Source organism: Ovis aries, chromosome 7 (assembly GCF_016772045.2).
Source record: "Ovis aries strain OAR_USU_Benz2616 breed Rambouillet chromosome 7, ARS-UI_Ramb_v3.0, whole genome shotgun sequence".
NCBI lineage: Eukaryota > Metazoa > Chordata > Mammalia > Artiodactyla > Bovidae > Ovis > Ovis aries.
In genome coordinates this window covers 35083710-35108535 of record NC_056060.1, presented here as the reverse complement: position 1 = coordinate 35108535, position 24826 = coordinate 35083710, and the positions used below count along the sequence as shown (strand labels likewise).

Genomic DNA, 24826 nt, shown 5'->3' with positions numbered 1-24826 from the left:
GTCTTCTCCAACACCAAAGTTACCATATGCTTCAACAATTCTGCTCCTAAGTGTATAGGCAAGAGAAGTGAAAATCTGTCTACCCAATAACTTACACATAAATGCTCAGAGCAGCATTATTTGCAACAGTCAAAAAGTGAAAACAATCCAGTGTCGCTCAAGAGGTGAAGGGACAAATAAAACGTGTACAGACATATAATGGAACATTATTCAGACATAAACGGAAGAAGTATGATACATGCTACAACATGGGTGAATCTAAAAGCATGCTAAGTAAAAGAAGTCAGACACAAGAGACCACATAGTGTATGATTCCATTTATATGAAAGGTCCAGAACAGGCAAGTCCATAGTGACAGAAAGTAGGCCAGTGGTTGGGAAATAAGAGGACTACGCTAGGGCTGGGAAATAACAGGACTGAGGGGGTGACAGCTAAGGGATATGAGGTTTCTTTTTAGAGTAATGAAACACTTGAAAACTCATTGAGTTTTATTACACAGCTGTGAATATATTAAAGGCCCTGTATGCTTTAAACGAGTAAACAGCATGGTACCTTAATTATACCTCAAGAAAGTTGTTATAAAGCATAAACAAAACAAAACAAAACAAAAAAAACCTTGGCATCCTAGTTTTGAAACAGATACATCAGTATGAGGCTCAAAATGAATGTATCCTAAAAAAAAAAAAAAAAAAATCCTAGCTCTGGATATCGAAAAGACTTTAGAAGTAATAACCAATCCAGCAGTGTTCCTTGTGTCTAGACTATGGTTAAAATACAATTTCTCATGAGGGAGGAAAAAACCCACCCCAAAGCGCAAAGATGAACTGGGCTCCTTAGAGAAATGGCTGACTCTAAATCCAGAAAGCAAGAAAGCTACGAAAGACCACTGGATTATTAAAGACTAAGGCCTTTGTTTCCTGTCAAAAGATTCAGGCTACAACTGGTTGAAGATAAGACAATTTGAGTCTCAACAATAATAACTGCAATGGAATAAAAACATAAAGTATGTTAAAAATCCATGAGTTCCCAAAGATATTCAAAACAAACAAACAAATCTCACGGGTTACAGTTGGAGTTTGCTAAGGAACTATCTCATTCTTTTGAGAACTAGTAAATACAAAATGTCCCTGGTGTTAACTGAATAGCTGGTAAGTTTCTCTTTACATAAGTAAACCAGATAGTAGATGAAAGAATGATATCACCATTTTGTGGCTTAAAGACTTAAATATGAGACATGACACCATAAAACTCCTAGAAGAGAACACAGGCAAAACATTCTCTGATATAAATCACACCAATGTTTTCTCTGTCTCCCAAGGCAATAGAAATAAAAGCAAAATAAACAAATGGACCAACTCAAACTTACAAGCTTTTGCATAGCAAAGGAAACCATAAATAAAACAAAAAGATAACCTACAGACTGGAAGAAAATATTTGTCACTTTTTTTAGCTGTGGTAATGGTACTGTAGTTATATTTAAGAGTCCTAATCTTTAAGAAATACATATTAAAGTATTTATGGTTGAAATGTGATGATGCTGAGATTTACTTTAAAATAACCCAGAGAGGGACGTCCCTGGTGTTTCAGTGGTTAAGACTTTGCACTCCCAATGCAGGTGGCCTGGGTTCAATCCCTGGTCAGGAAACTAGATTCCACATATTGAGACTCCAGAGTTCACATGCTGCAGCTAAGACCTGGTGCAGCCAAATAAATAAAAATAAACATTTAAAATAACCCCAAGGAAAAGGCAGTACAGATTTAATAAGATTGGCTATGAGCTGACTGCTGAAGTTGGAGGATGGGTTCATGAGTTTATTATACTATTCTTCTCTGTGTTTGGAACTGTCTACACTTGAGAGCTAAAAGGGTGAGCGGGGAGATAAAAATGGCATCGGGAAGTCAAATCATATGATCAAAGACACAAAGTAGCCATTACATTTTCCCCACTTACCTGTTCTGTTCTTCCGTTTTTCTCGCTCTGCTTTTAGTTCCTCCATGGCTTGAGATTTCTTATCTAGTTTCTCATCCCGTTTGGAACGTCGTTCCTTGTTGTGGGATGTTACCTGCGAAGGGAAAGGTATGTAGGATGGTTCTCTTCACCAATAGCTGATAACATTCTCTGTAACTAACAATAATTCAGTTCTCCAATGTGAATCTATATTGGCTGCAGAAACTGAAATTTGCTTAAGGGGAGACAGCATCCTCTTGTGGACAAAGAGGACTCAGCAGTATAGTCAGTCCTGTCTTATCTGGCTAATAAAGAGAAAGCCAAAGAAATATCAGAGTAAACACTTTCTGGAAGGACTCCCTAGATCGTAGCTAATTTTTTTTAACACTGTCAACAAAGCTTTTTGTGATAAACGCAGAGATGACTAACTTCCCAAGCTACATTTATTACCAAGTCCAGGATGACATACACCTGAGTAAACATCATAACCAATTTAGCTACCTGGGACAGGAAGTTTACCAACTTTCCCTTAAGGAATGCTCACACACCAATTGAGCTGCTTTTTTACATGCAGACTTCAGTAGAATTCCCAAGGAGTTAAACAGCACAGCTAATGGTGAAATGATATGTCCAGAGATTAATGAAACCTACAAGATGAAGACACCACATAAACAGTCTTGCACTAACTGACCTAAGCTGATTATAATATAAACCCATCTTTTACATAAACATACATACACACTCAAAACAGAGGTATTACTCTTTGGATAACAAGGACTACTGTATCTCCTACCTGAGATTCTTGAATCTGTGTCAGTTTTTTCTTTTCCTGCTCCTCTTCTTGCTTTTTCTTTTTTTCTTTCTTTTCTTTCTTTTTGGCTGTTTTCAGTTTTTTCCTGATTTCAAATCTGTTTAAAAGATATTTGTTTGGTTTTTAAGTGGCAATGAAATATTTGTAAGGACTGACTTCTATTAGATAGGAGAAAGAAAATAAGTAGGGGGGAAGGAGTTAATGTTTTAGTTTCCTACAAGAAACTCCAATATATTAAGTATGTTAGAAATACTGAATATAAGCACACCAAAAGTACTGGACAGCATTCAGCTGAAATAGACTTAAAAATGAGAGAAGATATTTAGGATCCTCCTGTATCTTGTTGGTAATACACAGCTCTTCCTCAACTTCACAAAATGGAAGAAAAGAGTTAATTATTGGATTAACTCCAATGGTGTCTCATTAGAAACATAATGGAGCCACAGAGAATCACTGTCACATTTTGAAGGTGGTCAAGACACAGGCTATATTTTAAAAATACCACTCGAAATCTTTCTTCTTTAGGAAAAATAACTCCCTCAGCTCTACCACCGCAAACATGTGAATAAATATGCTATTCTCTTAAACAAATGCAATTGAGGCTCTCTCCTGTAACAAAAATTAGGCTTTTATGAAACAAAACTATTGTTTTGTGTGAATTTAAGGAGTTTCATGGAAGGGATAAACAATAAGAATATAAGAATATTAAACTCTTTTTCAACTATAAAATTTTTTTTACTTAGCTCTTAATAGGGTCAATATACAAAAATTAATTGTATTTCAATATACTTGCAGTGTGTAATCCAAAAATGAAATAAAGAAAACAATTCCATTTACAGTAGCATCCAAAAAAATAAATACAATATTTAGGAATAAATTTAACAAAACAAGTGCTAGTCTTTTATGCCAAAAACTAAAGAACTGTTGGAAGAAATTAAACAATATCTAAGTAAGTAGAAAGATACCATATTCACAGATTGAAAGACTTAAGATGGCAACACTTGCAAATTTGATAAACAGATTCAACACAATTCCTATAAAAATCCCAGCTGTGTGCTCACTTCGGCAGCACATATACTAAAATTGGAACGATACAGAAAAGATTAGTATGGCTCTTCGCAAGGATGACACGCAAATTCGTGAAGCGTTCCATATTTTTTTTTATAAAGGGAATAATAAAGTGAATGAAACAAACAAAAAAATCCCAGCTGTTTCTTTTCACTGCTATGAAAACTGATAAGCCAATACTAAAATTCCTATGGGAATGCAGAGGGCCTCAGATAGTCAAAACAATTTTGAAGAAGAACAAAGTTGGATAACTTAACACTTCACAAGTTAAAAACCGACTATACAGCTACAGTAATCAAAACTGTATGATATTGGCCTAATAATAAACAATGATCAGTAGAACAGAAGAGATTCAACAAATAAATCCATACATCCACAGACAACTGATTTTCAACAATGGGGCCAAGACTGGGGAAAAAACAGTCTTTTCAACAAGTGATACTGAACAACTATACCAAATGATAAAGCTGAATTCATACCTCACACCATAAAAAAAAAAAGAGAGAGAGATCTGAAAATGGATCAATGAGGGGCAGAGGGGTAAATCAGGAGGTTGGGATTGATATATACACAATACTACATGTAAAATAGATAACCAACAAAGACCTACTGTAGACCACAGGGAATTCTACTCAATACACTATAATAGTCTATATGGGAGAAGATTCTTTAAAAAAAATAGATATATGTATAATTGAATTGCTCTGCTGTATACCTGAAACTAACACAACACTGTAAATCAACTATACGCCAATGTAAAATTTAAAAAAATCAATGATCTAAATATAAGAACTAAATCTATGAAACTTATAAGAAAACATAGGGGTAAAAGTTCACGACTGGATTTGGCAATAAATTCTTAGCTATGATACCAAAAGCTCGAGCAAGCAAAAAAAACATTTATCGTACACACACATTTTAAAATTTTGTGCATTAAGCAATACTTGACAGTGAAAAAATACAACCTACAGAATGGGAAAAGATACTTGCAAATTATGTATCTGATAAGGGCCTGCTGCTGCTGCTGCTGCTGCTGCTGCTAAGTCACTTCAGTCATGTCCAACTCTGTGCGACCCCCATAGACAGCAGCCCACCAGGCTCCTCTATCCCTGGGATTCTCCAGGCAAGAATACTGGAGTGGGTTGCCATTTCCTTCTCCAACGCATGCATGCATGCTAAGTCACTTCAGTCGTGTCCAACTCTGTGCGACCCTATGGATAGCAGCCCACCAGGCTCCTCTGTCCACGGGATTCTCTCGGCAAGAAAACTGGAGTGGGTTGCCATTTCCTTCTACGATAAGGGCCTAGTAACCAGAATACATAAAGAACTCTTAAAACTTAACAAAAAGACAAATAACTCAATTTAGAAAATAGGCAAAGCATTTGAACAAAAATTTCTCCAGCAAGGATTTGAAAAGATTTTAAACATTATTAGTCAACAGGAAAATGCTAATCAAAACCACAATGAGATACTTCACAGCAACCAGGATAGTTATTATGGAAAAATAACAAGTGTTGGCAAGGATATGGAGAAACTGAAACTCTCATACATTGCTTGGGGGAAAGTAAAATGATGCAGCTGCTCTGGAAAACAGTTTGGTTGTTTCTCAAAAAGTTAAACATAAAATTACCATATGACTCAGCAATTCCACTCCTAGGTACGTATCCAAAAGAACTGAAAATAGATACTTAAATATTTGTACATGAATGTTCATAGTAGTATTATTCATAACAGCAAAAAGATGTCAAAACAGATTAATAGGTAAATAAAATGTGACGTATACACTTAATGGAATATTATTCAGCCATAAAAAGGAATGAAATCCTGACACATGATACATGAATGAACTTCAAAAATATGCTAAGTGAAAGAAGTCAGGCACAGAAGACTATATATTTATGATTCCATTTATATATAATGCCCAGAATTAGGCAAATCTACAAAGACACTAAATAAGTTAGTGGTTTCCTAAGGCTAGGAGGCAATAGAGAGAACTGAGTATCAGTAAGTACAGGGTTTTTTCCTGGGGTGATGAAAATGTTCTGAAATTAACTGTGGCAATGGATATACAACTTTCAGTTCAGTTCAGTTCAGTCGCTCAGTCATGTCCGACTCTTTGTGACCCCATGAACCGCAGCACGCCAGGCATCACCAACTCCCGGAGTCCACCCAAACTCATGTCCATTGAGTTGGTGATGCCATCTAACCATCTCATCCTCTGTCATCCCCTTCTCCTCCTGCCCTCAATCTTTCCCAGCATCAGGGTCTTTTCAAATGAGTCAGCTCTTTGCATCAGGTGGCCAAAATATTGGAGTTTCAGCTTCAACATCAGTCCTTCCAATGAACACTCAGGACTGATCTCCTTTAGGATGGAATGGTTGGATCTCCTTGCAGTCCAAGGGACTCTCAAGAGTCTTCTCCAACACCACAGTTCAAAAGCATCAATTCTTCGGTGCTCAGCTTTATCAATATATTTTTAAAAAAATCACTGAATCACTTTCAACCACTTTCAATGGGTGGATTCTATGGTGTGTAAAAATACATCTGAATAGTTTTTTTTTTTGAATAAAGTTATTTTTAAAAGTTAATATCTGAGATGCTGGAAAACTGGACAGTTACATGCAAAAGAAAAAAATTAGAACATTTTCTTAAAACAAACAAACAAAAAAAAAAAAACTCAAAACAGATTAAAGACATAAATGTAAGACCAGAAACCATAAAACTCCTAGAGGAAAACATAAGCAGAATACTCTTTGAGATAAATTATAGCAATATTTATTTGGATCTGTCTCCTAAAGCAAAGAAAATGAGAGCAAAAATAAACAAATGGGACCTAATTAAACTTAAAAGCTTTTAAAGAGTAAAGGAAACCATTGACAAAACAAAAAGACAACCTACTGAATGGGAGAAGATATTTGCAAATGATAAAACTTATAAGGGGTTAATATAAAAAATATATAAACAGCTCATACAACTCACTATCACAAAAACAAAACCTGATTTAAAAATGGGCCGAAGACCTGGAAAGACATTTTTCCAAAGAGGAAATGCAGACGACCTATAGGCACATGAAAAGATGCTCAATCTTACTAATCATTATGGAAATGCAAATCAAAACCACAATGAGGTATTATTACCTCACAGAATGGCTATCATCAAAGAGAACACAAAGAACAAATGGAGGAAAATTAACTGGCGCAGCCAATGTGGAAAACAGTATAGAGGTTTCTCAAAAAACTAAAACCAGAATCACCATATGACCCAGCAATTCCACTCCTGGGTAAATATTTAACAAAAACAACAAAAAACTAATTCAACAAGATACACACACTCCCATGTTCATAGCAGCATTATTTACAATTACCAAGATATGCAATGAATGGATAAAGATGTGGTGTGTGTACACACACACACACACACACACACACACACACACCAGAACACTATTCAGCCATAAAAAAGAATGAAACTTTGCCATCTGCAACAACATGGATGAATTCGCAGGGGATTATGCCAAGAAAGGGGATTCCCATGTGGCACTAGTGGTAAAGAACCTGCCTGCCAATGAAGGAGACCTAAGAGATGCAGGTTCAATCCCAGGGTGGGGAAGATCCTTTGGAGGAGGAAATGGCACTCCAGTATTCTTGCCTAGAGAATCCCATGGACAGAGGAGCCTGGAGGGCTGCTGTCCACTGAGTCGCAAAGAGTCGGACACGACTGACAACAAAGCACATGCTAAGTGAAGTAAGTCAGACACAGAAGAACAAATACTGTGATATCACTTATATGTGAAATCTAAAAAATACAACAAACTAATGAATATAACAACAGAAACAAAAAAACAGATCCACAGACACAGAGAACAAACTAGTGGTTACCAGTGGGGAAAGGAAAGTGGGGAGGGGCACTATAGGGGTAGGGAATTAAGAGGTACAAACTGCTGTGTATAAAATAAGCTACAAGGATATATTGTACAGCATGGAATATAGCCAATATTTTACAGTAACTAACAATACAAATTGGGAAGAGTATAACAAGGCTGTACACTGTCACCCTGCTTACTTAACTTCTATACACAGTACATCATATGAAATGCTGGATGAATCACAAGCTGGAATCAAGATTGCAAGGTGAAATATCAGCAACCTCTAATATGCAGATGATACCACTCTAATGGCAGAAAGTGAAGAGGAACTCAAGAGCCTCTTGATGAGGGAGAAAGAAGAGATTGAAAACGCTGGCTTAAAATGCAACAGTCAAAAAACTAAGATCATGGCATTCAGTCCCATCACTTCATGCCAAACAGGAGGGAAAAAGTGGAAGCAATGACAGATTTATTTTCTTGGGCTCCAAAATCACTGCAGATGGTGACTGCAGCCATGAAATTAAAAGATGCTTGCTCCTGGGAATGAAAGTTATAACAAAGCTAGGCAGCATATTAAAAAGCAGATACATCACTTTGCTGACAAAGGTCTGTATATAGTCAAAGCTATGATTTTTCCAGTATTCATGTACAGATGTAAGAGTTGGACCATAAAGAAGACTGAGTCCTAAAGAATAAATGCTTTTGAATTGTGGTGCTGAAGGAGACTCTTGAGAGTCCCTGGGACTGCAAAGAGATCAAAGCAGTCAATCCTAAAAGAAATGAACCCTGAATATTCATAGGAAGGACTGATGCTAAAGCTAAAGCTCCAATACTATGTCTATTTAACATGAATAGCCGACTCACTGGAAAAGACCCTGATGCTGGGAAAAACTGAAGGCAGAAGGGGAAGAGGGTGGCAGAAGATGAGATGGTTAGATAGCATCACTGATTCAATAGACACGAATTTGAGCAAACTCTGGGAGATACTGGAGGACAGAGCAGCCTGGTGTACTGCAGTCCACAAAGACTCAGACTTGGCAACTGAACAATAAACAATATAAATGGAATATAACCTTTAAAAATTGTGAATCACTATACATGTTACTTATATAATATTGTATATCAACTATACCTTGATTTAAAATGTTTATATTTATATTATGTTCTTACATGTATCATCTCACTCTGAACTTAACAACAATCCCTCAAGGGGAGACTGAGGCAGAAGGAGGGTCAGATCACCTGGCTAGTGAGTTGGACTCGAGCCTAGACTTTCTGACAGAAAGTATCAGTGCTCTTTACACAACCAAGTTACCTTTATGCAGTAAGCTTGAATAAGTAAGTAAATAAATAATAAAAAAGGGAAAGCTCTAGAATAGGGGAAGAACCCAACAACCAAACCCAACACATTCCCCAGCGGTCCAGTGGTTAGGACTGAGCCTCCACTGTGGTGGGCATGGTTTGGATCCCTGGTCAGGGAATTAAGATCCTGCATGCGACTTCACTTTCACGCATTGGAGAAGGAAATGGCAACCCACTCCAGTACTCTTGCCTGGAGAATCCCAGGGATGGGGGAGCCTGGTTGGCTTCCATCTATGGGATCACACAGAGTCAGACACGACTGAAGCGACTTAGCAGTAGCAGCAGTAGCATGCTGCGCAAAGCAGTCAAAACACAGACAAAAAACTCCAAAACAAACAAAACAACCCCCCCCCCCAAAAAAAAACAAAACACCACCAAAAAGGATGCCTCATTACTGGTGCTGCCACTATATCTCACATTAGGATGCTACTGATGTTTTCACAAAAGTTTCTGAATAACCATGTACTGCCCTGCAGCTAAACAAACGAGCTACAACCCCCTAAATTTCTGAGAATGGCTCTGAACTTCTGTCTTAATTCTCCTCACTCATTCATACAAGGTGAAAAACATAAAAACCAACCTTGAGATAAGCCACCCACTTCTCTAGAGCTACTTGGTGATTTTAGCATAGGGCCCTACTGGCCTTGGTTGAGACCCTTTTGCTATACTCTCCACAGTTTAGAAATACAAATTTTTGAAGTCATTCTTAACCATCTGGCAACTCTGGTACTGCTTCTTAAGTCCTGTTTGTTCCAATATAGGTAACTGTGGAAGCATCCACACTCAAAACAAATGTCTATGACTTGCTGCTGACTGAAAGCCAAACATTCTTGTCTCGGATAACTCACCAGACTTAACATGGTCTCCAGAAGGGACAACCAGGGTCCCAGATGAAATGGGACTACTTGCTGCCAAAGAAGACGCTTCTATGTTTCTTTCACATGATCAGGTAGGGACAGAATAATCCTAGTTCTGAGGACTATTTCCTGAGATGAAAGCCAAGTTTATTTTCACCTTGAAATGCTTTTAGGAGGTAAGGAAAGACTTTTGTCATTTACACATGTAATCCTAAATACTGAAACACCTTTGTATACCAAAAAGCAATTTAACATTAGAGTTTGGAAAAAAACAAAAACCATGCTAGAAGGAAAGTCAGATTTCTAACTCATAAACAATGAGAATTTCAAGTCATTTTTTTTGGATGGGGGGGTGCTGTGCTGCATGGCTTGCTTCCACAACCAAGTATTGAACCTGTGCCCTTAGCAGTGAAAGGGTGGAGTCCTAATCCCTGAACTGCGGGGGAATTCCCAAAATTTTAAGTCTTAAACCCGAGGAAGACAGGGCTCCAAATGTGAACTTTGGAAAATTACTCTATTAATGTATCATTAAGGAACTACTACTTTACCTTTTTTTCAACACCTCCCTCTTCTCTATGCGGTTGAACAGTTCTTGCTCTCTCTCCTTTTCTGTCATCTGTTCCAGACGGGCCCTATCTTCCTCATCTCCCATGAGGTCTTCTCCGTAGCCATCATGGAATTCCTCATCTTCTGAGGAAGAGTCTGAATCTGAACTGGAGGAGGAGCTGTTGCTGTCAGAATCTGACACTTCACCTGCAGCACAGGCCCAAACACAAGATTAGGCGATGCTGCAGAAGACACACGTTAATAATCATTCCTCCTCAGCTCTCCTAGGTGAAGTGGAACATGTTCATCTCACTTCCCTGGTGAAAATTCTTGGTCTGCCTTTGGCAAACGCAAACACAGGTTACAGAGATTCTAATGCAGGGACTCCTCGTGGGTTTCCTGTGGGTTTCAAGGACCTAACTAATGCTTTGGAATTGCATGTATTTTTCTTGCTTCATTCAGATTCTAAACAGATACTGAAAAGATTAGAGAGCCTTACAATAAAGGCAGAGACCATACTGTAAATCAGGTACCTTTCCCCCTGATTTCTGATTCTGCAGCTTTTACCACGTAAGAGTTCACTCCCAGGTCTGACTTGACTCACCTTCCTCAGGAGCTGAGCTCTCCGCTGAACTGTCTTTGTCCGAACTGCCTGAGGAAGCAGTTTTATTCGCTTGTTTCTTCATGGTTCCTTTCTTCTCTATTTTTCTGGCTTTTCCTTTCTTCTTATTTTTATTGCTCCCAAAAGTCCACTACAAGGAAAATTGAAGCAGGAATTTTATTGAGAAAAGTTGTAAGATTCGAGAGTTAAGAATTTCCGATATTCATCGAAATAATTTCAAGAGTCTCTATTGCTTTGAATCCATAAATACACTTTTATAGGAAGAAAGATAATGATTTTTGAAATTTTACTTAAAACTTCGTAACTTTTGGTTTATACTTTCTTAAAGACAGTAGATAATTTATACAATGAATAAAAATTAATAACTTTTTATCAATAGAAAAGCAAGTATGTCATCTTAATGGCAAGTCAACTGAGTTAACTAAAACTCAGTACAGAAAACAGCTTCTAAGGTTCCTGTGGCAGAGAGGTCAGTAATTGCTAGAGGTTGGTATGTTTGGGTTTCAGTACACAGTGCATAGTTTAGTTCTGGAGTGGGTCCCAGGAAGGCAAGGGAATAAAGCATGTTAGCAAGAGAGAACTTCAGAACACACAGGGAGAAAAGGATGAAGGCCACTGTTTGGCATGGACGGTAGCACTGGTACCAACTCCAAGAAGGCAGAAAGCATATAATAGATCAATGAAAAATATACATGTGTGTGTATCTTTTTAAAAAATCTGCAAATATTACACTACAACACAGTGCTTAAATTGGATCATAAATAGGAGATCCCATACATCTAAATACAAGGAACCTGCGATTTGTATTATCAAAGTAACAGGCTGGCGATACATAATCACTCCAAGGCCAAAAAAATCACCTTCATCAAGCACTTTAATTATAAGACTGAAAGACCATAAAATCATTATTAAAATTCACAGAGACTATTTAGTTACATTAAACCATACCTCCTTTGATACTGTAACATCAGTTTAGGAGAATGGTTTTAGGTGAAAAGTACTTTACTTGGAAAAACTTCATCTTATGTACTCTGAAAATAATATTTATAGCCATCATGGACCTACTGTATAGCACAGAGAACTATATTCAATATCTTATAATAATCTATACTGGAAAAGAATCTAAAAAAGAGTATATATATATATATATATATAGATAGATAGATAGATATATCTGAATCACCTTGTTGTACACCTTAAAGTAATACGACACTGTGGATCAATTATACTTCAATAAAAAATTTTAAAAACTCAGTAAAGCAAACTCAGACAACACTAAATAAACCAACGAACAACCATGGAGGGGGAGGATGAAAAATAACATTCATCTTTCCAACATCATAGACTGAATTATAAATCTGGCATTGACATAAAATTTCTATATCTAGTATTTTTTAAAAGCACCAAGTCTTTGTTCCTTCTATAATATGATCATTATAGAACCTATCTAACAATAGCCAAGATCAGAAGTAAATTTATTTTGGAGTTTTTTAGGGGGTGTGGGTGGCGGGATAGTCCTGATGAGGTTTCCATCTTAGAAATGCTCCAGATGAGCTATTTTTAAGAACCACAGTCTGTTAATTTACCTTGATAAAATACTGTGAAAGAGTGCTACTTTAATCTTCTAATTTTTCATTTTAATTTACTCAGTTATTTTAACTGCTACTTTATTTCTGTACTCAGGAGCTAGGAAGAAGGGACAAGTGAAAAGAAAACAGCTACATGTTCTAGATGATACCTTAAGTGAATAAATGACATATTAAGTAATACACCATTTATATATTAAGTGATATATAGTTAAGGCAACTCTATAAGTGAATTTACTTCTCAAACTTTTAATATTTCAACACTTAGTTACCATTTTAGAAACAAATTCCAATGCTTTTAATGGCTATGTTTCAACCATTTCAAATTTTAATCATTCCAGAATGATACTTTCTAGGTCATTTTGAAAGAATCCAAGAGGCCAAAGTGATCAGTTTCTTAAGTTAACTGAGCTAAAATATATTCACTTCCTATGCTAATAATAGATATATTACACTTGTTTCAAGAAATATCCCAACTATGCACATGATAGTCAATAAATATTGATCATGAAAATGAGCATAACCCATCTCTTCTAAGCAGGGTGTCTTTTCAGACTGTACAGAAATCCCTTCTTTGTATAAAGATGTCCCTTTGTACTTCTACCTGAAGGTAATATGGAAAGGCTCAGAACATAAAGGCTGAGCTCACCGAAGTCACGTGTATCAAGATGGGCTAGGGTCTACTTCTGCCCACAGATTAGTATTACTCATCTGCAACAGAGTCAAATTCTGAAATCCTGGGTGAGGGCAAGGGGGGAGTGTGTAAGAGCAAAAAGGGCTTAAATACAAGGCCACACAGGTGAACTCAATTCAGGAAGTGCTAGAAAGCTATGTGTGGAGAAGGCAATGGCACCCCACTCCAGTACTCTTGCCTGGAAAAATCCCATGGACGGAGGAGCCTGGTAGGCTGCAGTCCATGGGGTCGCTAAGAGTCGGACACGACTGAGTGACTTCACTTTGACTTTTCACTTTCATGCATTGGAGAAGGAAATGGCAACCCACTCCAGTATTCTTGCCTAGAGAATCCCAGGGATGGGGGAGCCTGGTGGGCTGCCGTCTATGGGGTCACACAGAGTTGGACATGACTGAAGCGACTTAGCAGCAGCAGCAGGTAACTTTAGTTTAAAAAATAAAACTTCTTATGAATATATCTTTAATAATAATATGTGTTCATTATATGAAGCTTTGGGGAAAAAATAGTATTTTTAAAGCTAAGAAAAAAAAATCTGTATTTCTACCACCTAAAGGTAAATAATCACTTAAAATGTGGGGCCCAGTCTCATTATTCCTATTTAATATAGAGAAAGAGACTCAAATTGGTTCTGATTGGTCACCCAAAAGATTTTTTTCCCCTGGAGAACAGGTCATATTTGTAATATTTTACATTTATTCCTATAATCCAGAGGTTTCTGAGTGTTTTCTTGGTCTAAATACATCTAAAGTACATATTTTAAATATTTGCCCAGTACCTCTCCTCTCAAGATCACAGAACCTAATAAACCATAAAGGAGATGGTCAAGAATTGTGGCAGGCAAAATCAATATAGAAATAATCTTAACCCAGCCATTAGCCCCGGCGAAGACAATGGCAACCCACTCCAGTACTCTTGCCTGGGAAATCCCATGGATGGAGGAGTCTGGTAGGCTGCAGTCCATGGGGTCGTAAAGAGTTGGACACGACTGAGCAACTTCACTTTCATGCATTGGAGAAGGAAATGGCAACCCACTCCCAGTGTTCTTGCCTGGAGAATCCCAGGGGTGGGGGAGCCTGGTGGGCTGCCGTCTATGGGGTCACACAGAGTCGGACACTGAAGCGACTTAACATCAGCAACAGCAGCCATTAGCCCAGAGATTGACTCATTCTGTTGACTCTAAGAAGGAAAACTAATTCTTTCATTGCCAGAGGGTGGTAGTAAAGGGAGTCTAAAGAGTACAGGATAGGATTAAAGAGCTACTCTTGGGCTCTCTCCATCCAGGAGAGAGCAGAAGAAATGACCTGGCTTTTCTTAATTTGCTTTGGGAACTATGGCTATAATGAATCGCAAGCTCTGTGGTGACCTTAAAAGTGCTCTGAAATGCACCACAAAGAAGACAAGAATGAGAAAGCGAGTGCCTGCCGATTTGCATCCGAGTACAGAACCAGTCTTCCCTGGTGGCTCAGATGGTAAAGCGTCTGCCTGCAATGCGGGAGACCGGGGTTCAATCCCTGGGTTGGGAAGATCTCCTGGAGAAGGAAAGGGCAACTCACTCCAGTACGCTTGCCTGGAGAATCCCTCGGATGGAGTAGCCTGGTAGGCTACAGTCCATAGGGTCGCAAAGAGTCAGACACCACTGAGCAACTTCACTTTCACTTTCACAGAGCCAGAGAATCCCCTGAGGATAGCTGCTTAAAAACAATCTGGAAAAGGGAAAGGATCAGTGGATCAGTCAGGTCTCATACACACTGACATCCTGCTCTCCCCTGCACTTACATGCAAGCAGACCCACACATAACACCAGGGAAGCATTATGTACATATGCAGTGATGGAAACCTAAAACAGCGACTAGAAGGAAGATGTTTTCTTAAGTAATAAATTAAAAGAAATTAGCACTTTGACTCTCACTCCTGTAACAGATACTCTAATGGATGGCAATTATCTAATAATACAAAGAGGGTTGGGAACTACTACATCACCCTGTGCCAGACTGAGTGTGTAGGGTGTATTATAGGCAGGTCCCTACTCTGGGAAGCAGCTGACCTTCCTGGCACTCAGCTGAAAGACAGGAAGGAACATGGGGTGGGGCGTGGCTGCTTTGGACTTGGGTGGCATTGACATGCTGCATATTGAGTATCCTGGAGACAGAAAAGCAATTTCTTCAGCATTTCAGAGAGGTTATCTCTAATGGGCAAGGAAGATCATATTCTAGGTCTCAGGACCCAGAGTAGAAACCACTGCAGTGCAGTTATTCCTGAAACGAATTTAGAGTGAAATGACATCCTTTGAAGTAAGTAGGGTTTAAGAATAGCTGGGCTAGCGATAAACTACAGGAATAGAGGTTCAAAGAATTGGAATAAGGCCCAAGCCCTCAACTTGAGACTGTTTTCTTATCTGTAAAGAAGGAATAATACTTGACCACATATCAGGGTAGTGTGAGACTCAAAGGAGACTGAATGAAAGATGTTTAGAGCACATCAGAAACCATGAAGCTCTATATAAATGGAGGGCACCATTTTATGATGGGAAAAGGAAACCAGATCCTCTGTGAGCCTCTGTTCTCTAATCTGTAATAAGGGAATCCAAATGATCTCTATGACCCCTTGGAGTAGGATTCTATATGAACTGAGTATTATACTAAATGGAAGCATTTGTCAAAAGGGTTCAGTAGTCATTATTCTAGATCTAAACAGTGGCCGATAGAGAGCTGTGTGGAAAGGGCATGGTTCCTGATTTAGGTGGTTTTCTTTCCCCCCTTGAAGATAGAAAAGGATCAGCCAAGCTAAAGAGTAAATGCAAATGTCAGCCTGAAGGACATGAGGAATAGCAAGTTTTCTTTTTCCTTAAAAGAAATTAATTACTTTGTAATTAATCACAGTACAAAGAACACTACTATACCTTATAATCAAGCAATCATGCATATTTAACTGGAAAATACACTCAATCACAAAAATCACAATCACAAGAATCCCTACACTCAATCACAAAAACTTACAATGTGGTTGTCGAGATAAAAAGTGAAACAGAAAAGATACCAAAAAACAAAGTAAAATATAATCAGTATTCCATTGCACTGTGTGGTAAGAGGTGTCAGAATTTGCTGTACACAGTTTAAGCAAGTGGTCCATGAAAATCACTTTATTTTTCTTATGATGAGATTTTTTTTGGTTTCTAGAAAATGAGGTGCTATAGTACGGTAATCTACATAGCCAAGAACCAAGAAGTATGTTAAAAAATAAAAGCTTATGAGTAATTCAAACAGCTACTCTTGTTAAATTCAAGCAGAATATTCACACAAACTCTATGGGGCCCTGGCTTCCTGACCTCAGAGCAGATCAGATACAGGAAGCCGGAAGCAGAGCCATCACTAGGAGATGAGACAATGGCCACTGCTTACCTACGATAGTGGGGGGAAAAGGAAAGGCACCCCAACCTGCGCTGGTATTCTGGAAGTCATTATTTCACAGGACAAGAACTGCCATTCATAACCATTCATAATCAGCTTAAAAAACTATATCTGACAAAACGTATCCGAAAGTTTCAAATATAATAAACTTTCAAGAGTTTAGTTTTAGTATTGGGATAATTCATCTCCATGGAACATCTTTTTCTACAAGTATTGTGTGTATGACAACCTTACTAAATGAATATACACACTGAAAAACATTAGTTCGGCGGTGAAGGCCTTTATCGGAAGTACGTGCTGATTATTATTTGCATGGTAAGGCAGTAACACAACTTTGCTCTTGGGTATCTCGGCCAACTTCGTGGAAGTTATTACTAAATGAATTTTAAGTAAAAGTAGAATCCTTTTCAAAATGTCCTATTAAAAATATTGGAGCCAGCAAGCAATAAATAAAGTAGTGGAATAGGAGTGCAACTAGATCAACCTGGGAGCGCCCAAAAGATTAATGGGATAAAAGGGAAAGAGAAGAAGCTTCAGAAAGAAAGAAAGTAGAAGACAATGGAATGGGGGAAAGCAAGAAGAGACCAGAGTTTTGAAGAGGTGGTAAGCTGGAGCATGAAGTTCGTCCAGGAGGGCTGACACAAGTTCTAGGGAAGAAAAACCTGGTGTGACAAGCAGTGAATAACAGGGCTGGGCCCGACACTTTTATTTCTCAAAAGTGTAGAAAACAGGGCTATACATGAAGCTTTATAAAATAATCAGTCAGGCTGAGGGTATTAGAACATAAGTCTGATGTCCCCTTACTTTGTCTAATGTAGTTATATTCTGCTTTGAACAACAACAAAAAAGGTTTTCTTGGTATCTAACATGATTTTTACTGGTACCAAGTGAAAATCTAGGCTTTCTTCTTATGTCTTACCTAGATGCAGCCATCTGTTTCCACGAGACCCACCATGTTTCTAAAAAGGACTCTGAACTACCCGATTTAGAACTCTCTTCCTCCTAGTAGACTTTTGTTTCAGCCACTTTTTTGTTTTTAAACTTCATCTCATGAATGAGCACTAATTCTCTTCCTTCTAAGCTTGTTATTTTTCTTCCCCGCCACTCCTGTCTGCACCCTTGGTGGTGCTTCTCTTATCAAATGCGCTCAAGAAGGGACAAGAAGGGACAAGAAGTGACGGTACCAAAACGCCACAACACAACATTATAAACTACCACTGCGGTGTGTTTCCCCATGTCCCAGGCACGGCCAATGAAAGGTTACAGGAAGAGTTCTACTTCTTATTTTCTCATGTGCCCAAGGTATGATTGAGAATAATTCACTCACCAAAAATAATACCAAAGCATATTTTCTTCCATTAAAGTTAGGTATTCCCTCCCCCCGACAGAGAATATAAATGAAATCTCTACTATTCCCTCCTGAAATGAACGTTTTCTTTCTTTCTTTTTTTTTTTTTTGACTATACCACACAGCTTGTGGGATCTTAGTTCCCTGACTAGGGATCAAACCCATGCCCCAGGGAGCAGAAGCACTGAGTCCTATCTCTGGACCACCAGGGAAGTCCTCGTAATTGAACCTTAATATCCGCTGTACCCACTTTTTCTGGATAGGAAACTTTCATAACTTCTTTGCATCTCCCTCCCCACCCCTACCAGTTAGCTAGATACCTTCTTATTCTAAAGTCAGTGCGTGTCTCTCCTTAAGACAAACCACCCATTAACCTAACTCAGTTGTTCCTGACAAATTTTCTGTTCCAGCAAATCTGAGGGGAACAATATAATTCTTTCTATCTGTGTTTATCATTGCTAATGACAATAAACCATAAAAGAGTCACATGGGAGGGGAAAAGTGTTGGGAGGTGTACATGGCAGCCATAAATCTGAGTTTACCATACTACTGAGTTCTCTAGTGGTTGGTAGGATTTTTAAAAAAAGACTTTCTTAATTGTCGAAAATAATGAAATAATTCACCCTAACTTTGTAGTGCTTTGTGCTTAAGCTAGTAGCCTGGGCCAGAAACTGATAATGCAGACCAAAAAAGAGGCACCTTTCAGAATGGCCATGAAACAGAGACTGCTATTTCCAGTGAAGGGTGAGCAGACTGGAGCAGAGCTGCAAGAAGCCAGTGAGCCTGGGCGATGGGACGTGGAGGCAGCTACAAGAGCTAAGAACTTTGTGGGGGGAAACTTACTCAAACTTTAACTCCCTACTAGACAGGGTGCAGCCTGTCTGTCAGCTTTTTCTCTAATAAGTACAGGAGTAGCTGGTAGCATTCTAAGGATGAAGACTCAAGAGTTGGTAAGTAGCTGAGAGTGACAAAGCTGGAGACATGTTTATGATGCTCGATCTACCCTAGCACATATTTGGGCTCCTCTAATGCTATGGAGTTGATACATACTCTGACCGCTTGATAGAAGCAGTTCAAAAGGATGAAGGGAATCCTTGTAGTAACTGCATACTCAAGAGTGATCTAATGATAGTACTATGGAGCTTCAAAGGATAGCTACTGATGTTTTCCTTAAGGAAGTACAAAGATCATAAACATGCTACAGGATATTCCAAACACAACACAGATTTGGGATTACACTGTAGCAGCTGACTTCTAAAACATGGAAAATGAAAATAGTTAATGTAGGAATAGTGGGGAAGGGAATTATTTCAAGATTTTTCTGTTCTATTTTTGCTTCTTTTTTAATAGAAAAAGCAAATTATTTCATAAAGCCTAATGCTTTTCTATCAGATTAGATTACTTTATCAATTTTAGAGGAATTACAGTTCCTCCATGAAAAATAAATGAAACAAAAAATAAAATTCACACATTTACTACCTCTTATAGTCAAAACAATTTTAGGTCTGTTAAATTATTTACGATTAAGAGAATATCACTACAGTCAATCAGAATGCAATCTTTCCTAATCTGCATATGCAGGGCACTGGTGAATACTGTTCTGGCTGTTAACTAAAATTTATTATACTAGAAAATTTTTTTTTTTTTACTTCAGTGGAACTTTAAAACAAGATACTGTTAGTACACTGTTAAAAATATTTTCCTAAGGAGCTTCCCTGGTGGTCCAGTGGTTAAGAATCTGCCTTGCAATGCAGTGGACACAGGTTTGATCTCTGGTCCAGGAGGATCCTACACACCTCAGAGCAACTAAGCCCGAGTGCTACAACTACTGAAGCCTGTACACTGTGCTTAGCAACAAGAGAAGCCACTGTAATGAGAACCCCACATAGCACAATGAAGGGCAGCCTCTGCTTACTCCAACTAGAGAAAGCCTGCACAAAGCAATGAAGACCCAACACAGCCAAACAATAAAATAACTACAAAAATTAAAAAATTTTTCAACAAAAATTTTTTCCTAGACTGCAGGGTAAGAGATTAAACACAAAGGTGATATCCAGTCTACCTCCAGGAAATTACTAAGGGGAAGAAAAGTATTTTAAATCAAATGAGGAACATGTAGGAGTGTTTCAAAGACCTTTCCCCTAATCTCTCTCTTCCATTAAAGTTCTGGATCTTTTAGGGCCTTGTTTGGTGGTGGGCAGCAGATTGGGAAAGTCACCTTGGCTTAAACAATGAACAGCTGGATATTTCTCTGTAATACCTAGACACCACTTTGGGGAATGTTGATTATGTCTACTCAAAGAAAGCTTCTTGTTTTTCTAAAGTATTTTCCACCATAATTTGGCATTCTTGATAGAATTTCTTTTCTGACATAGAAATGGGATTAAAAAGTTGACAAAAAAAATAAAAGAGATGATGACTAACAAGTTGTGCCCCTTCTGTAAGAGTGCTAAAAATAAAAAACTAAAAAATGGTCACAGATGCACTGCAGAGGTGCCTGCTGGTAACTAGCAGTGCAGAGAACATCACAATGTGAGAGCTTTCCAGACACAATTTTCTTTCCCTAAGAAGTTCTTACAGATCTTAGGCAGGAAGGTCTCAGGTTAAGGAAAAGAGGCTGTCGGGACTCTCAGATGCCCGTCAGAGGCCCACCCCTCCACACCCACCTCGTCATCACTGTTAGATGTCTCCGAGTCTGAGGAGGCAGCAGGCTGACTCACAGGTGGCTCCTTCTCTTCAGAGTCACTTCGCTTCCGCTTTGCCAGGGACAAGAGTTCCTGAGAGGGCAAAGTAGCCGCATGAGTTTTGTTTACAGAGAAAATACATCCAAAAATACTACAATGCCCACTTTCCCTAAATCTCTTCTACCTCTTTGTGGTTGCAATCAAAAAATACCATCATGGGAACTTTCATCACATGAACAGTCGGACTGCCACGATTCTAAGTGGTAAAGAAATGTTTTCAAAATCTGTCCTGGGAATTCCCGGGTGGTCCAGTGGTTAAGACTGTACTTTTACTGCCAAGGGCCTGGGTTCAACCACTGGTGGGGGAACTAAGATCCCACAAGCCATAAAGCACAGGAAAAAAAAATTTAAAAATCTGTCCCCTCAATGGGAGGTGTATGTCTGAAATGGAAAAGTGATTAGAAAACTTAACTGTAGGCTACCCCCATATGTGTTACTCCCTCAGTCGTGTCCAGTTCTTTTCAACCCCATGGACTGTAGCCTGCCAGGCTCCTCTGTCCATGGGATTCTCCAGGCAAGAATACTGGAGTGGGTTGCCATTTACTTCTCCAGGGGATCTTCCCAACCCAGGGATCAAACCCGGGTCTCCGCCATTGCAAGCAGATTCTTTACTATCTGAGCCACCAGGGAAGCCCCAGGCTACCCCCAAATTTCCTCTATAAGTTACAGAAGTACTGATTCTCAGGACCATGTCTACGAAGGTAATCTGCTCCCTGTCCTTAGTGGTATAGCCAATACTCTGAGCATCTTCTTACTATATATATAAAATTCACGGTAAAACTGGCATCTGTAGCGCTGTTCAGAATAAGCTGACAAACTGTTAAGTTTCTGAAGGTGAAAGTTGCTCAGTCGTATCTGACTCTTTGTGACCCCATGGACTATAGCCTGCCAGGCTCTTCTGTCTATGGAATTCTCCAGGCCAGAATGCTAGAGATCTTCCCAACCCAAGGACCGAACACAGGATGCCTGCATTGCAGGCAGATTCTTTACCGTTTGAGCCACCAGGGAAGCCCAATAAGTTTCTGAGGTAGTTTTCTGAATGCTTAAACCAGGGCAGGGAAAAATATATTTCTGGTGCTTAACCCAGGGCCAAGCAGGAAGTATGCTGACCACTACATCAGAATCCTAATTTGATAACCCAAATATTTCCATTCACCATCTCTGCCTTGTCCTGGTGATTTAAGAAATTAAAGGGGAAGAGATATGCCATTTGGTAAGTTGTGGCTACAACCAGGATTTGCTCTTTCACATGGTTCCCCTCTCCTGTTAGTTCTCCCCAACTCAGTCCACTCAAAAACACAACAAAAGGATACTTGCTCTGGTTCTTACTCTTGGATAATATTAATACCAGACCAAAATTATATTGCACTTACCAGATGTCAGATACTTTTCTAAGCATCTAACATGTAATCTTCACAACACCTTAAGGTAAATATCATCACCCCTCCCGATTTAAAGATAAAAAAAACTAAGTGGTAGCAAAGGTTAAGTAATTTACCCAAGATAATACAGCCAGTGTATGACAGAGTCAGGATTCAAACCAGGACAGATAAAATCCTAGTTCCTATTTCAATCATGGTTTACATTTTCCCCTTATGCCAAAAAAAGAGAAAAATACAACTAATAAACACTAGTAGCATTATTCCTTGATGATGGTGGTGCTATACAACTAAAGATTAACAGCCAAGACAAAATTTTTAAAGACTGCTATAAAATATCTGTTTTCCTCTTCCAGTCTCTTTCTATTTTAGGAGTATACCCTCCTTGGCCAGAATGAGAAAATGACCTTCTCAGATTAACAGCTGACATGATCTCGTCTTCATAAGCAGTCATGAAACGTTACTCTTCTCATTTCCTTAGACAGAGCTAGCATACTAACTTCCTGAAAAGGCTTCAGATCATAAGAACACTCTCCTTTTTCATACCAAAATGGTAACTCCTACTGACCAAACACGAACTGCAACAATATTTGTGTGCTTATAGTCTTGTAAAAACAAGTATGTAATTTACATATAGTGTGTTTTATCCTTTCTTATGGACAGTTCTATGAGTTTGACAAATATAGCTGAACTACTCCTGTGAACCAGATACAGGACAGTCCCATCACGCCCTCCAAATTTTGCTGTAATTTGCACTGGTCAATAGGAGTCATTACTTTCATATGAAAAAGTAGAGTATGTATGACCTTCAGCCTTTTCAGGAAGTTAATGCTCTTCATCTCCCTCCCTCCATCCCCTGGCAATCACAGACCTGTTTTCTGTCCCTATACATCTGCCTATCATAAAATATCATATAAATGTAATCATGTAGCATGTAGTCTTTTGAATCCGTTTTTTTTTAGAATAATGCATTTAAGATTCATCCATGTTGCTGGGACAGGAATAGGCAGTTTGTTTCTTTTTATTGTTAAGTAATATTCCATTGTATGGATACACCACACTTTACCCATCTGCCAGTTGAAAAACATCTGGATTGTTTACAGCTTGGGGCAATTATTGGTTCATGTACAGGTTTTCATGTAAATACTAGTTTTTATTTCACCTGGATAAATGCCGAGTTATATGGTAATTTGTGTATGGCCTTTACTATTATCTTTTTTCTACATTACCTTCATGCAAATTTATAAAAATAGGAAAGATTTCTTATTTATAATTTTTTTCTGACCCTTTGAGGTTCACAAATGCAACAGAATTCTGTTTTATAATAATACCAACTCATTATAACATGGATTTGGATATGTTGGCAATCAAATTCTTCCCTGAAACACAGACTATTACAAGCAGAAGATACGCATTAACAGTTACTGTAACTAAAGTGTTAAGATGTTAATACTGTCTTCCTGTTAAAGAGATTCCACATAATATTAAAAACCCAAGACAACTAATAAGAACCGTTGTAAGTTATCTGTATAGCACAGAGAACTCTACTCAAAACTCTGTAATTGACCTATATGGGAAAAGAATCTAAAAAAGAGTGAACGTATGTATTACTGATTCACTTTGCTGTACACCTGATATTAACACAACACTGTAAATCAAATATACCCCAATAAAAATTTAACAATAAATAAGCAAATAAAAAGATAAAAACCTAGCAAATGGCTCTTCATTAGTGGACAACTGCATCTGACAGGCACAGTCCTTCTTCTACAGTATTAAATACCATATTAACAACAGCAGAGACGGCAAAGACCTTAAAAAGTGTGAAAGGCTACTCTTCACAGTTAAGGCCTTTATATTCTGAGGGCTCATAAATCAGCTGAACACACTAATGTGCAACAGAAAGGTCTTGCCAATACCGCACACACAGATAGATTTGTTACCTATAGGGGTGGATTTATCTAACACCAATACTCATAAAAGCCAGATTAAAACTGATTCATGAATGGGGGTAGATCCACCTGCAGCTCTCTCTGGCAGGCCCACTTCACTGTGCCACACTGGTTGAGATGATGTTGGTGTGTGTCCATTGGTTTTCTCACCATCCTCTCTGTATTTCATCACAGCTAGTGAAAACCTCTTTTCTCGGGATTCCTCTAGGATGCCATGGCAGTACAGGGTGCCAGCATGGCTTATCAAATTGAAGCTGAACTAAAGATCTGCTGAGAGTAATGCCAATGCCCAACACACCGCAGGTAAGGCTGTGTAGGATACCACATCTGGCTTCCAGAGGAGTGTCATTAACACTGCTTGATATTCAACACTAAACTAGGTGGCCAAAACTCAGACCCTAACAAAGCAAGCCTAACTACACTAAGGTAATATTTATTAAAATAGTATTATTTTGGTTAAAATTATAATTTTAATCCATCAATATGTCAAGATTCATAAACCTGAGGGTTGAATTCCCCTACCCCATCATTCACAATGAGCTTTTTGTGATGCCATGTTGGGATCAAGCAATTGCTTGTAATAAAGCAATTTAGCTTCCCCTTACTCTAAGGAAATTAAGTCTCATCTCTTTAATCA

General features: G+C 38.4%; 1 protein-coding gene and 1 non-coding gene across 2 annotated transcripts in view; one reads left to right on the top strand and one right to left on the bottom strand.

Annotated features, from left to right (window-relative positions):
• RTF1 (RTF1 homolog, Paf1/RNA polymerase II complex component) overlaps positions 1-24826 on the bottom strand; it is a 44485-nt gene that overhangs the window by 11420 nt on the left and 8239 nt on the right. The window contains exons 2-6 of the mRNA XM_027971693.3: positions 20781-20891; positions 11062-11209; positions 10460-10664; positions 2742-2856; positions 1952-2063 (exon numbers count right to left, since the gene is read on the bottom strand). Of these exons, the coding sequence (XP_027827494.1) occupies positions 1952-2063; positions 2742-2856; positions 10460-10664; positions 11062-11209; positions 20781-20891 (691 nt within the window). The remainder of the gene's footprint in view (positions 1-1951; positions 2064-2741; positions 2857-10459; positions 10665-11061; positions 11210-20780; positions 20892-24826) is intronic.
• LOC114115991 (U6 spliceosomal RNA) lies at positions 3813-3918 on the top strand. Its single transcript, XR_003590091.1, has one exon. It is a non-coding gene; the product is annotated as a U6 spliceosomal RNA (small nuclear RNA).